At 33.1% G+C, this 15,624-nt stretch overlaps 1 protein-coding gene across 1 annotated transcript in view; it reads right to left on the bottom strand.

Moving 5' to 3' along the window:
• LOC111047032 (guanine nucleotide-binding protein subunit gamma-e) overlaps positions 1-13,178 on the bottom strand; it is a 40,214-nt gene extending 27,036 nt beyond the window's left edge. The window contains exons 1-2 of the mRNA XM_022332702.2: positions 13,076-13,178; positions 8,470-8,630 (exon numbers count right to left, since the gene is read on the bottom strand). Coding sequence (XP_022188394.1) covers positions 8,470-8,582 — 113 coding nt within the window. The 5' untranslated portion in view covers positions 8,583-8,630; positions 13,076-13,178. The remainder of the gene's footprint in view (positions 1-8,469; positions 8,631-13,075) is intronic.
• Positions 13,179-15,624: the final 2,446 nt, after the last annotated feature.

Here is a 15,624-nt window from a genome sequence, read left to right as displayed (position 1 = left end):
ATAGCGTTTCGGACGATTGAGAGTGATTCCCATACCCTTAAGGGCAGTCACAGACTGGCCCTTAATAACTGGCGCGCAGTCATCAGATTAGCGCAGAAATCCTGTTTAGCAGTTTCAGAATTGTTGAAAATCCTTTCGCAGCTGCAGGCTCGCCATTCAGAAATCCGACACCCGAAACCTCATCCTCCAAACTTTAGTAATCATATAATTGAAATTTATATACTGTATTTAGCTAGCAGGTCCAGCTTGCTGAGAGCTAGAGCGCAATTCTCAGATTGCAGATTATTGAGCAGATATTTATTTGCTGTAGAGTATAATAATCTTATTATTGATTCTCTTTTCCCTATACCCTGTACCGTATACCTCATACCCTGCACCCTATTCTCTATAACTTACACCCTATATCGTGCTCTATTTGACGATATCTTAAATACCACTAACAACTCCATAGTTCCGCCATACCGTTACTCCATAGCCCTCACCTTAAACCCCATAGAAAAACCACATCCCGGCTTGCAGGTACAGCTTGCTCGCCGTCAATTCGCAGTTGGTTCAGATTGCGTACTACCTTTATAAATAGAATTATTGGTAGGGATCTGATAGTCAGATCCGTCTCCTTGTATAGGGTTATCTTAATCTCCCTTAACACCCACCCTGTATTCAAAAGGCCGAGGGCCAAATTGGCCAGCAACGGCACGGGCAAACACTCTTCCCCTGAAAGTAAAAATCTCGCGAAAGAAGCAGAGGGTAAAGAATCAGGATAGAGGGAGAAGTGTAGGTCCGGTAACTCCACCTGTCAGTACGGCTACTGACCCCAACCCATACCCGACTGTAGCTAGTCCGCATCATAGCAATACTTCGCAATTATTAGAAAACCTAGAGGGTGGAATAGGACATGCTAATATTATAATAAACCAATAAACCAATAATTGATTATTCAAAACAAGAATGTAACTGTTAATATTACATCAGATATACTGGTATCAGCTATATTCTATAGAAGGCATTGACAAGACAGAGGACCAGCAACGTTGTTCTCCTATTTTTCCCCACTGCCGTAATAACGGTTTATTTCTGAGGAGAATCTAATTTTTCGCTCGCTAACCATCTGCGCATGCGCAGTAGATTTACTATACGCTCCCAAATCATTCGCGCATGCGCAGAAGAGTTTCTTTACCTCCCTAATCAGCTGATTGTAAGCAGCTCGCCAAAAAGTCGGTAATTGTAACTCCGCCGATATAAGTAATTTAACAGGTTTGGGCAGTTGTAGAAAAAATTTTGTATGTAATTCGTGCGTAATGCTTCTTTATCGCTCTTGCAAAATTATCATGCTCCGCTTCGCGTCGCGTGATAACTGTTTTGCGTGAGCGATAAAGTCGCACATTACGCTCTTAATACATAAAAAGCTATTTTCATATCATATACAGTTCAATAATTATTTTCTTAGTCTATATTATGTAAATTCATCTATAATTTTGCTGTATTGTAAGCTATTGTATATAAGTAGTGTATAAGATTTTTGTGTAGCCGAGATATTAAACTAGAACTTAGAATACGCATGCTGCGTTGTTATGTGTTTTCTACATTGCTGTACGGCATGGAAGCATGGACTTTGAAAAAGAAAAACCTCAAAAACATCGAGGCATTTGAAATGTGGTGCTATAGAAGGATGTGGAGAATACCATGGACAAGAAAAGTGCCATGTAATGAGGGGTGAAAAGTATGAGCTGTTGAGACTTATATTGCAGGGAAGGATCATGGGAAGGAGGAGTGTGGGAAGAAGAAGGATATCCTGGCTGCGTAATTTAAGAGAATGGCATGGCTGCAACTCAAGGGAACTAACTATTCAGGGCTGCAATCAATAAAGTGAAATTGGAGAAGGAACCAGAATAAGAAGAACTGTATAAGCCAGTATATATTGTAATCTACATAAATAAATTACTCAATCAATCAATCTCTTTCTCCCAACATATCTACCATCTCACTATCTCTCTTTTTCTATCTCCATCAAAGTCCATTAGATAGATTAGATGGAAGCAGAAAAGAAAAAGCGCCGATCTATACAGCGGTGGACACTTCTATATACGTAATATATATATATATATATTATAGTGACACACTTCACTGTCTTAGAATTTACTATCAGCATGTCTTATATTATAGAACACCGCCATATTGCTTCCCATACGACCAATATGCTGACAATACAATACAGTGAATGAATCTGCCAGGTCTTCTTTTCAGAGACACATCCATCAAGACAAAAACGTTAGGGTAGAGAGGAGGGGGTGAGGATATTGGCAATTGGTGACGGTAGGGGGTCCTTAAATGTCCTTTTCCTCCACCTTCTTCTTCTTCTTCCTCTTCTTCTTCTACAGTCTTCCTTCTCCTCCTATTCATCTCCTTCTTCTTCTTCTTCTTCTACAGTCTTCCTTCTCCTTCCTATTCTTCTTCTTCTTCTCCTTCCTATTCTTCTTCTTCTTCTTCTTCTTCTTCTCTTCTTCTTCTTCTCTTCTTCTCTTCTTCTTCTTCTTCTTCTTCTTCTCCGCCTTCTTCCTCTCCTCTTCTTCTACAGTCTCCTTATTTCTCTTCATCTCCTTCTTTTTCTCCTGCTGCCCTCTTCTCCATCCTATTTTTCTCCTGTCCTTTTCTTCATCCTCCATCCTCTTCCTTTTTCTCCTTCTTTATTCTTAGCTTCATTCTTTTCATTTTTCTTGGTCATCACCTTATTTTTCTTCTCCATCTCCTTCTTCTTTTATTCTGCTGTCCTTCCTCTTCTCCATCATTCTAATCCTCTTGCCCTCTACTGCATACTTCTTCTTGTCATGTCATTCTCATTTTCTTCTCCATCTTCTCCTTCTGTCTCTTCTCCTGCCTTCTTCTTCACTTGTCCTCTTCAAAATTGTTCTTTTTCTTATTCTTCCTCTTCTTCTTATTTTCTTCTTCTCTTCTTCCTCTTCCTTTTCTTCGATGTTTTGGTAGAGAGTTAGTGGGGAGGATATTTTTAATATTCTTTCCGAAGAATGGACATTGATATGTCCAAAGCTCCGCCAATTTATGTAGATGCATAACAATATAATTATCTATAGTTATTCCATTTATTGTATAAAATACTATTATCATAATACAATTATGACATTGGAGGAAAAACTAGGCTGAGCCTGTTTATATAACAAAGCCCTTTGTATTATATTACAAATTACTTTTTCATATCATATACAGTTCAATAATTATTTTCTTAGTCTATATTATGTAAATTCATCTATAATTTTGCTGTATTGTAAGCTATTGTATATAAGTGTATAAGCCAGTATATATTGTAATCTACATAAATAAAGTACTCAATCAATCTTCTTCTCCTTCTTCTTCTTCTCTCTTCTTCATGGTCATCATCTTCTTTATCCTCTTCTGCTTATTCTTATGCTGTCCTCTTCTCCATCAATCTTCTTATGTCTTTTTCACTTCCTTCTTCTTCTCATGTCTTTTTCACTTCCTCCTTCTTCTCCCTCTTTTTCTTCTTCTTCTTTTTCTTCTCCCTCTCTTCTTCATGGTCATCATCTTCTTTATCCACTTCTGCTTATTCTTCTGCTGTCCTCTTCTCCATCAATCTTCTCATGTCTTTTTCACTTCCTTCTTCTTCTCCCTCTTTTTATTCTTCTTATTCTCTCTTCTCCTTCTTCTCTCTCTTCTTCTTCTTCTTCTTCTACTTTTCCTCCTTCTTATTCTTCTCCTACTAGGCCTGACTGAATAACCACATCCGTAGAGCATAGAGCAGAGGATATTGCGTCTTCCGGTGACGTCACTCTGTCATCATAAACTCACTTCTTGACAGTCTTCTTCACATCTCACTATTTTCAATTTTTATTTTCAAACCTACCCAATTTTTCAGCACAGCATGTGTAATATTGAGAAGTTAATATGGTATTTAAAGTTATATCAAGAATTTGGGTCTATTTTTCAAGGTAATAATTCAAGTATTCTTGAATACTAACGGCCGGTTTCCGAGCTCGGGATTTGGCTAAGTTCTAGACTTTAAACAGCTGGAGTAAGAAAATTGGCTTTCCGAAACGGGGCGTAGTCGCAGTCATTGTCAAAGTCACGTTTGAATTAAATTTCAAGAAACTAGAAAATTGAACACAAAATAAAATAAAGAGAAAATAGTGTAAAGTTTCAGCTATTTTTAATTATATAGAAATGTTTAATTTCGTCAAGGAAAAACGTTTCCAATTATAGAAATGAGAAAATAAAGACTGCGACTAGGCCCCGTTTTGGAAAGCTAATTTTCTGACTCCAGCTGTTTAAAGTCTAGAACTTGGCTAAATCCGGAGCTCGGAAACCGGCCCTTATTTACTTGAGTTAGTCATTATAGCAAAGGTAAAATTGATTCATTATTCATTAATTTATCTATTTATTGTACAAAACACTATAACCTTCGCTCTGGAGTACAAAAGCATACAAAATTTATAACGAAAGAAGAAATTATAATAACATTCATACAGAAATGTTTTATCAAATCACAGTAAATTTAAAATTAAATCCCAGAGGAATGCAAAATTTCTCTCCCAATTTTTTACAAAAAGTTCATGTCGTCCAAAGTATTATCAGGTTATGAATTCACACATCACTGTTTTGCCACTTAATTCTCGTTCCAGGAATAGTTATTTGAAAATTTGGGAGGCTGACTCATTGTCAACAGTCTACATAAATATTTCATATCTTTCACAATATATAGTCTACAATAGTATGCCGTGTTAAAACTTGATTGAAATTGATTGTACCTCAATAAATTCGGGAAAATGTTTAATGAACAAAGCAATGTTGATTGTTTTTATGAAACATAATATAGCATTTCGTAATGGATATAGAAATTCAAGATTTATTTTAAATATCGGGAACCGAGCTTTAAATCTGTAAATTCAAGATTTATTTTAAATATCGGGGACCGAGCTTCGCTCTGGAGTACAAAAGCATAAACAATTTATCACGAAAGAAGAAATTATAATAACTTTTTGTGTAGTTGAGAAGTTGATATTGTCGTAATTATTCATATTGAATGGAAAAGACTAAGAAATTGTCAAAAACCACAGATTTATTGATACTTAGAAAGACCGGTTTCGGTTATTACACCATTGTCAATCTCTGATAAACGGAGTTTATCTAAGTATCAATAAATCTGTGGTTTTTGACAATTTCTTAGTCTTTTTCATTCAAAATTATAATAACATTGATACAGAAATGTTCTATCTAATCACAGTAAATTGAGATTAATTCCAAGAGGAATGCAAAAATTTCCCTCACAAAGGCCCAGTTGCACAAAAGCCGGTTAAATTTTAATCCTGATTAACTTCACGTGAACCAAATCAGAGAAGACCATTTCGAAAAGAAGGATCTACTGGAATTAATCAGGATTGAAAATAACCCGGCTTTTTGCAACCGGCACTAAGTACCTGATTGAATGATTAAAAGAGTTCAACAGCTGAGTCATAATTTTGACACAGTCCCACACACATGAACTCGCTCAGTCACTTCCATCACCAACAGACGACGAAATAATTATGATCAGCTGTTTTTCCAAGGATGAATAATAATTATCCTTTCAATGTCCTTCAGCGAATTTTCCCAGGGATGAGACCTAGTGCAATCGAATCTTTATATTATAAACCTACTATGTTCTGAATTTCGTGGAAATCGTTAGAGCCGTTTTCGAGATCCGGTGAAATACAAACATATAAACATCTAAACATACTAACAGAAGTTGCTCGTTTGATAGTATAAGATTTATTTTTAGTAAGAGACTACATGACATAAGTCATACATGCAAAAAACGTAGGCTATCACATTCAAGTACCTACTGAGAAATATATACATGACTAAAAGAGACGGAAAGTACACACAGCTTTTCATTCGAGATAAGGTCATTCTAACACAGAATACTATTTCAGTTCCTATAGACTGAAATTTCGTTTCTTATCTCTGAACAAAACATGAGTCAGTAATTGCTTCTATTGTTTGAGTGCAGTAGGATAATTGTGATTTGACAGTCGGTTTTCAATTCAAATAGATGCTAATTACATTTGCTCATTACCTATGATGGTTTTTTGCTATTTTTTCTCATTTACAAGTAACGTAACTGAAGTAAGGTCTACGTTAAAAGGCAGTACTTGATTAACATTGGTGTTGCTATCCTTGTCTATCATTTGACAAGACAGATAGTGCTATCCTTTTATAGCTCCCCAACGTTGCTAGATTGTTTTTCAACAGTGTAGGAGTAGTATGATTGATTAAAAAAATATTCCATCTCAATTGATATATTATATGGAAGAATTATTATTCTATAATATTTTAATATGATTTTCCTTAGAATGACTATTGTTTTTGTTGAAAATTCAATTTATTTAATTCAATTCATTTATATTTAAATTCAATTTATTTAATTCAATTCATTTATATTATTGATATATTATATGGAAGAATTATTATTCTATAATATTTTAATATGATTTTTCTTAGAATGACTATTGTTTTTGTTGAAAATTCTATCTCAATTGTGAATATTTATTATTGATAAATGAAGAAGGATTATTCTATAACAATTTAATATGACTTTTCTTAGAATGACTTTCCAATTTTTGTTGATGTGGCGAAGTTTGAACAATAATATCCTCTCTACCAATTGACCACGAATATATATTTAACCACTAATATGAATACCTAGTGTCGGTTGCACAAAAGCCGGTTGAATCAGTGGTTAATTCCACGAGAACCAATCAGAGAAGCCGTATTTTTTAAAGAAGTCTTATCAAGAAGGCCTTCTCTGATTGGTTCTTGTGAAATTAATCACTGTTAAAATTTAACCGGCTTTTGTGCAACCGGGTCCTAGACACAAAAGTGCAATGAGGGCATCCACATTACCGCATGTTTGAGGAACAAGTTACAAAGTCCATCAGATAATTCTATTGGATTTAATAGGAGTTTTGCTGCAGGATGTTGTACTAAAATTTTATTGCAATAGAAACGTGCTTCAAGTGATGAAAACCAGTTGCCCAAAAGCCATTAATGGCAAAACCAGATCATTAACTTCTTATCAACGGAACGAACATTTGCAATCAATGAGGAAAACTGATTATTCTTTCAAAGCTGCATAATTTGATACAGGGTAATGTAGTACTAAAGTTTTTATCTTTAAAAGTAAAAACCCAATTATTCGGTGATGTTATAATCCTGTCAACAACATTGCAACAGATTTAGGTGAAATTTGTTGAATGAGAATTGATATTGTGGAATTTTTCCATAATTGAAAAACAGTTTCATTTTGTCAAATCCAAATTATTATAATAATTAGACATTAATACAGAGCTGCAGTCTCGTGCTCAAACCAGCACATCTCTAGATGTTAATTTATTGAAGATGTTTATCTTCAGATTTAGGTAAGGTGGAATGAAAGAAATTTTGTCAGTTCCACATAATTTATTTGAGCCAAATTTCAGTTTCAATACACTTAAGGCATCATCATCATTGACCTTAAGTGCATAGTTTGGATTTAATAATTCATATAAAACTATAAAATCTCTTTCATTTCACCTTTATATTCAAAGAAATTCCACAAAACACCCGTTCCTAGCGTAAATTAGATTAATATAACCTAACTGCATACCAAGAGGGTTCCTACCTAAGGGCCGTTTGCACTGTTTAAACAAAGTCTCAGCTCAACTTGGATTTAATCAATGTCCTTTTTTGTTTGCTAAGTTATATTGAAATTAAAACACCAGCTGATTAATTAAGTTTAAGGTTTCATTGAGCAAACTGTATTTTCTTGAGCTTCCTCCTAAGTCTTAATACGTACAGCAGTGTCCCCAGGTAGACTAAAATTTATTAAAAATTTGTACAGTTATTAAACCATTTTGCTAACAGATATTTGGTATTCTACACCAATGACTGTTGATAAATCATAAAAATCAACCTGTATAAACACAGTAAACCATAGTTTGTTTCTCAGTAGATCAAATATGTAGGCCTATTTCATTTTAATGAGACGTTTACAACAAATTAATGAACAAATGTGGCTTTTATTTAGGTGTAAAGGTGTATTTATGAACCAAAGAATCAATCCTAAATGACTGAAAAGGGATACAGTGACAGTTTCTATGAGAGATTGTTAAATTTATCTGGAAACATCGAACAAAAACACTGAAGCTACAAACAAATTGAGTATCAACACACTAATTTAGCTGCATAATACCAAAATTTCAACAGTAAATTATATGGTAAGACACTAATTTGGTATATAATTTGCTATTTTTGCGAATTTTATTCAACACAAGGGTTGGGTTATTTTGCAATGGCCTCCCTGTACTCAGAACGCTTCATGTCAACTGATTTTAGTCACTCTATTTTGTGTAATTAATATATATTGGGGGTGTTTGAGGTCAATTTTAGGTGATAAATAATAAAATGGTGAATTTTACTTACGCGGCTATGCTTTTAGATAGCGGCCAACGCTCCATTGTAGCCTGATATTTCATATTCTCGATCTGCTTCTTCAAAGCGTCTTTGTCCATGGCTTGCAAAACACTGGGATCCATATCGAAACGCAGACGACGCTAGGAGAGGTCACGTGACAAAAATGGCGCCTGCGTACAAACAATTCAAATTGAAAATTCGACTCACACTCTTGTTTTACTGGTGTTTTGGCAGGTAGAAACCGCTAACGTAAGTCAAAATACGTGGTAAAATAATTTGTAGATTCAATTTACAACGTACCTGCCAACATGCACACATAAATCGATGTTTTCAGAGGAAAATGCAAGTCAAACACTTGTGAGGTGGATTGAGGAGGTACTGATAAAGGATGATAAGCCGTTAATGGTTTTTGGTTTACAAGGATTACAGCGTTGTAATTCATGAAAAGAAGTTGGATGAATATAGAATAGTGTAGACATTTACCAATAATTTGTTTTTATTGTATATTCATCAATGAAGCCGGTGTAATACTGGAAAAAACCGTGTGTCTATTTATTTCTTTATAGAAACATTAGGCCTAGGTACATAAAAAAACTGTCTGTATTGGGACGTCCAATATTATTTATAGAATTATAATTTAGTAGAAGAAAGCTGAATAAATATAGGATCCTCTAAAAGTGTATTAATGGATTGGTTTTAATTGCATTATTCACTTATAGAGCAGGTATAATACCAGAAAAATCAATCCTAACTATTTTTCTTTGCATAAACAACACTTGAGAAAGCATGAAAAAACTACAGGGTATTCTATCAATATTAACATGGTTGATGACTAAATTGAATTGGGATAATATAGTTATAGTGAGGTCCACGTTATAATGACAGTATTCGATCAACTTTGGTTTTGCTATCATTCGACAAAGCTGGTGGTACTATCCTTTTCTAAGTCCACAACGATGCCAATTATGTTTTTGACAGTGTAGAAATATAATAAATTAATGCAGAGAATCGGCATCGCTATTCTTCTATCTTCATCCACTGCCATTATAACGTGGACCTCACTATAGTTCAACTGCTGACTCCAACATTGAATGTGACTCCTGGTTTCAGTTCAGACAATAATGATAAAACAAAATAATTAGCATGAAATCTTTTATGAACCAAATGAGTGTTTGAATGAACTATGTCAACAATAATAACTCCATCCAGTTTTAATAAACTGGAGAAGATTCAGGGTGAGTTTTTATCTTAGTTTAAATATTTTTATCTCATTTCTTGTGAATTTTTGACATAATATGTAGGCTGTTCTCTTTTGGTCAATTCTCTTATGAAAAATAAGATATTACAGAAGAATACATCATTATAATTTTCTTCCAAAATAATACAATTCACAGTATATCTATGAGAACATTAACTTGGATTCATTTACACTTCACAGTTCAAAAAAGAATCCTCTATTTTACAAACATGAAATAATACTCACAATGATGTATCATATAATATAGAGTTATTCAACTTGGGATGTGAGTAATAATTGTATTATTCTCAAAAAATACAAATAGGTGTGTTTTATTGTGGAGATTTTTTGAGGCATATTATACATAAATCATGCAATCTATACAATATATTACTGCTGTATTACAAGTCCATATTGAACTTGAGAATTTTTACAATCTAATTTGCAAAAATAAAACTGATGAAGCTAGATGCTCAGAGATGAACAAACTAATAATGGGATAGAAAAGAGATAGTTATAGATATAATAGTTTGAAACATTTAAATGCACTGCTAAATGAAGAAAATGAATTAAAATTATTGGATTAGTACTTCTAGCTCGTTTATTGATGCTTCATGGTTTTAGAATGTATATTTTTTATTTGAAATTCTAAAACTGTAGAACAAAACTTAAACAATGTAGGCTACTTTCACTTCCATGCAGAATCAGTTCAAGAATTCATCTTCTTGAATGAAAAAAACTTTTTTTGACAATTTCTTAGTCTTTTTCATTCAATATGAATAATTAACACAATATCAACTTCTCAACTACACAAAAAAATTCATCTTCTATTTGACTCCAACACCAATAAAATGTTTTAAACCACAACATTCAATTTTCATGCTTCAACAAGTATGGAATTTGGAGGAAGTTCACGTTATGATGGCAGTGTTTGATTAGCAATGTTGTTGCTATCCTTGTCTATCATTCAACAAAGCAGATAGCGCTATCTCTTTCTCTCTTTGCTCTGTTGCCAGATCGTCTTCTAACAATGTAGAATTAATTATTGATTAACAAAATATTTCATCTTAATCATTAAAATTCATTATGAAACTATTGAGAAACATAATTTCTTGCTTGATAAAATATAATTAATTATTTTAAACGAGAATGAACAGCTATTATTATATCAATAAACCTGTATCAGCTACCGTCTATAGAAGGCATTGACACGACAGAGGATCGGCAACGCTGTTCCGCTATCTTTCTCCACTGCCATTATAACGTGGACCCCACTATAGTAAGACAACAGTAGGGTGACATGAATAGTATATGGGAAATAAAAAGTAGCACAAGAATAATATATCATAAAACAGAATCGGTAGCTTAAAGATGAGCACTTGTTCCCATAGTTAAATAATATGAAAGTTCTGAATAATTTCTGAATAATATGATATCACACAACACACAAAATATACGTAGGTTGTTAGAATAGAAGCATGATGCTAAATACATAAATATAATTCAGAACTCTCAACTCTGAAGACTATAATAAGCATTATAAAGATGACTAACAATCATCTAATGAATAACACTCTCGTATAATATTTCAACAGGCCCCAAATGTCAATAGGAGAAACTTTCTGTTATAAATGAATAACATACCTCAAAAATGTATGACTTCTTCCTATTTACAGGTGCCTAAATTAAAAGTTCTGAATGACAATCATCATAAGATCAACACACTCTATACAAAATATGTACTAAAGTGTAGCTTGGTATACTATTAAAGTGATAAAAGCTTTGAAAATATTCTTCTTGGAAAGAAAACCTATACAAATTCAAAGAAATATAAATCTTCTCCAACTTCGATTTCTCAAAATTTTCTTCTTTATCTATATTCTCTGTAAATATCAAACCATATTTTATAGGTTTCAAATAATATACTGTGAAAATAAATATAATGTTTTTATAGGGTATCAAATTATATACTGTAAATGTAAATACGTGTTCACTAAAGGGTTTTTCATGGAAAATTTTGCAAAGATGTGAACCGTGGAAAACCTGGACGTAAACTGAACTGAAAATGACAACACTGTCCGACCATAGAAAGTTTTCCGGCTTTTCTTCGCTACGCAACTTGGCAACTGGATGCCACAACATGGCAACACCGAAAGAGAGAAAGAGAGAGATAGAGAATGAAAGACAAGGGGATAATAAGAGAGAAAGAGTAGACGATTATTAGACCAATATTAGAAGAGTAGATGAGGAGGAAGTCCATCATGGATAGAGAGGTGGGTAATCATAGAGAGAGAGAGAGAGAGAAAAGAGGGAGAGAGAGGGAGAGAGAGACCGAATAGGGGAGGAAGAAGACCAACATAACAGAATTGATTGCCCATTCAGAAAAGCCAATCAATATTCAAAGAATACAACTGGCATTATTAATTCATCAATAACTGGACTATACGTCACCTTTCATAAGCATCATACGAACTGCTGCTCAAAGTTCTCTGATAGTTTTACTCAAATTTGGAATTTATTATGTTTAAATTTCTTAATAATTGAGTGGAGATGGATGAATAATAAAGTCCGATTTTGAACTATTTTCAACGACACTATAGTCTAGTGAAGACTTACATCATTTTTTTCTCTATTTACAAAAATTAACTACGTAACAAATCAAAGGTTGATAAATCTATCACTTATCACAATAAAATAAAATTAACTACCCAGAACTGAAAAACTAGAAGTTGTTTCAGTCACCACTAGCAAAAGAAAAGTCTTTGACCGCTGGTGGGGGTCACAAAAAAGTCAGATTCAAAATAAATACTAAAAATAACATAATACAAAATAAATTTGATGACAAGAAAAAACTGTTTCATATCACTGCAAAAAAAGAGTAATAACAAATTTTGAGAGAGATAAAACAATAAATAAGATTTTCTGATATGAAAAACTAAAACAAAAAAAAATCATATGAAAAATATGATTAACATTCAGGTCTCAGGAATTAGTTACAAAAATAAAATATAGAGATTGATATAATATAAAAAGTATACAAATATAGGCTATATATTACCACCATTCAGGTCCCAGGCAAAATAAATACTTTTCCTTAACCCAAGCCTCTATTCCCTTCAAATCTACTCTTTGATGAATATCAAATGGAATTATATTAATAGATCTATAGAATAAGCTCATATACATCAACTGTCTTCTTGAATTTAATTTAATTTGGATTTCCGTTTAATAATAATTATATGTTTAAGTCTAATTTTTCCTATTTCAGTTAAGGTAATAAATATCAGTTTTAAAAAGTGTTCCAATCATAAACCAAGTAGAATATTGAGAAAAGTATAGAATTTATTGAGAAAAGATAATATTCACATTACTACTTACAGTCAAACACAGAACACTTGTGCTCCAAATTGAACTGAACAAACAACCAAGACTGACTGAGTTCAGATGAAAATCAACTTCTATTGGTGGAGACACCGCCGCTCTTATAAGACTTCAATATTGTGCCGAAACCTTACAATATATAGCTCACTTCACACTGCCTTCACATTGGTTGAATGGGAAACATATACAAGTACAATAGCCTACATATATAGGCATATATATACTATAGAGAGGTCCACGTTATAATGACAGTGTTTGATTGGCAATGGTATTTCTATCCTTGTCTATCATTCAACAAAGCGGATAGCGCCATCTCTTTCTCGCTTTGCTCTGTTGCCAGATCGTCTTTTAACAATGTTGAATTGTGTAATGCACATACCTACATATACCTACATTTATATGCTTATAATATACACAAGGAATGTTGACTGTTTCATTGAATTTCACACTATATTGTGAGGTCCACGTTATAATAGCAGTGTTTTATTAGCAATGGTATAGCTATCCTTGTCTATCATTCAACAAAGCGGATAGCGCTATCTCTTTCTCGCTTTGCTCTGTTGCCAGATCGTCTTTTAACAATGTAGAATTAATAATTAATTAACAAAATATCCATCTTAATAATGAAAATTCATTATGAAATATAATTTATTGCTTGATAAGATATAATTATTGATCATTTTAAACTGGAATGAACCGTTAATATTACATCAATAAACCTGTATCAGCTATGTGGAAGGCATTGAAAAGACTCGGCAACGTTGTTCTCCTATCTTTCTCCACTGCCATTATAACATGGACCTCACTACAGTGATATTCACTTCAGGTTGTCAGTATTGGTTAAATGGGTAGCATATTCATGTTATAATGAGGATTTATGACAGTTTGAAATGAAACTGAAACTTACTCACCGCTCAAGCATTATTGTATTGTTTGCCTGTTTTATTTCCTTTGTCGAACAAACTTGTCTCAATGTAAGGTCGCGGCATATGAAATCAGAACTAATTTTCAATCAACTTATCTTGTTCAAGTTGGAAATTAATTTCCTTTTTTGATTTATGTGAAACTTTTAATACTTCGCTGAAAATGCGGGGGAATGATATTGATTCGATGGGAAATTTATAATAACGACATGTAGATCCAATGTAGAGTATAATAGTTCTCTAAAAATGTGGTGAAATGAATTATTGATTTAATGGGAAATTTGTGCTTACTCCATTTATGTAAAACTTCAAATACATTTGCTGGTAATGTTGTGAAATTAATTGTAATTGATTCAATGAAAAATTGATACTTATACATTTATAATGACAATAATAGCATCTAGTTTCAATTTTAAGTATAAGAATTCTCTGAAAATTTGGGGAAATGAATTATTGATTCAATGGAAGATGTATGCTCACATCATTGATGTAAAACTTGAAATACTTTGCTAGAACTGAAATGTTGTGAAATTAATATTAGTTTAATGAAAAATTAATACTAATACACATTTAAATAGCATCTAATTAGTATGAGAGTATAATTTAAAGTATATATTATTCTCTGAAAATTTGGGGAGATTAATTGATTCAATGGAAGATATACTGTATAGGCCTACTTATATAATAGAATAAACAATCTAATTTATAATTCTATTAGTTTATAATTTGTAGAATGAAAAGTGAATAGCTATTCTCTGCTTGTTTACTGACAATTACGTAATAAAAAGTCTGGTGTGGCGCACTCACACAACTTTCCTTGCCGTTATGAAAATTGATCACGTGACGCTAGTGTTCCCGCGCATCTCAGGTCTACTATTCAAAGATTTGAGTCAGCTGGTGACAGGGTAATAACGCTGGAGGCACACGAGGTCTGCTATCTCTTTATAGTGAATCATTCAATAGCATCAACAGTTGCCAACAGTTTGCAATTGGATAATCACACTTTCTCGAATTTCGAGCTTATTTTTAATTCAAGGTGAAAATGTTACTGAACATTAATTGTAGAGATTCTCATGCTCAATCTTTTCCACTCGGAATTTTTTGTTTAAATTGTATCTGAAGCCTGATAATTGAGAATCTAAAATCAAACTTTGCATAGATGGGGCGGAGCTCCTGAAATTTTTACAGATATGGGACTTGTGGCAGTTGATAGAGCTTTATCGATGACTATTCCAGGTATAACTTTAATCAAAATCGTTGGAGCCGTTTTCGAGAAAATCGCGAAAAACCCTGTTTTTGACAACATTTTCGCCATTTTAGCCGCCATCTTGAATCGCATTTTATCGAAATTGTTCGTGTCGGATCCTTATATTGTAAGGACCTTACGTTCCAAATTTCAAGTCATTCTGTTAATTGGGAGATGAGATCGTGTACACAGACGCACATACACTCATACACACACATACAGACCAATACCCAAAAACCACTTTTTTGGACTCAGTGGACCTTGAAACGTATGGAAATTAGAATTTGGGGTACCTTAATTCTTTTCGGAAAGCAATACTTTCCTCACCTATGGTAATAGGACAAGGAAAGTAAAAAGCTTCGATGTATAATTTTCTC

Source organism: Nilaparvata lugens, chromosome 8 (assembly GCF_014356525.2).
Source record: "Nilaparvata lugens isolate BPH chromosome 8, ASM1435652v1, whole genome shotgun sequence".
NCBI classification, from domain to species: Eukaryota; Metazoa; Arthropoda; class Insecta; order Hemiptera; family Delphacidae; genus Nilaparvata; species Nilaparvata lugens.
This window is presented reverse-complemented; position numbering and strand designations above follow the sequence as displayed.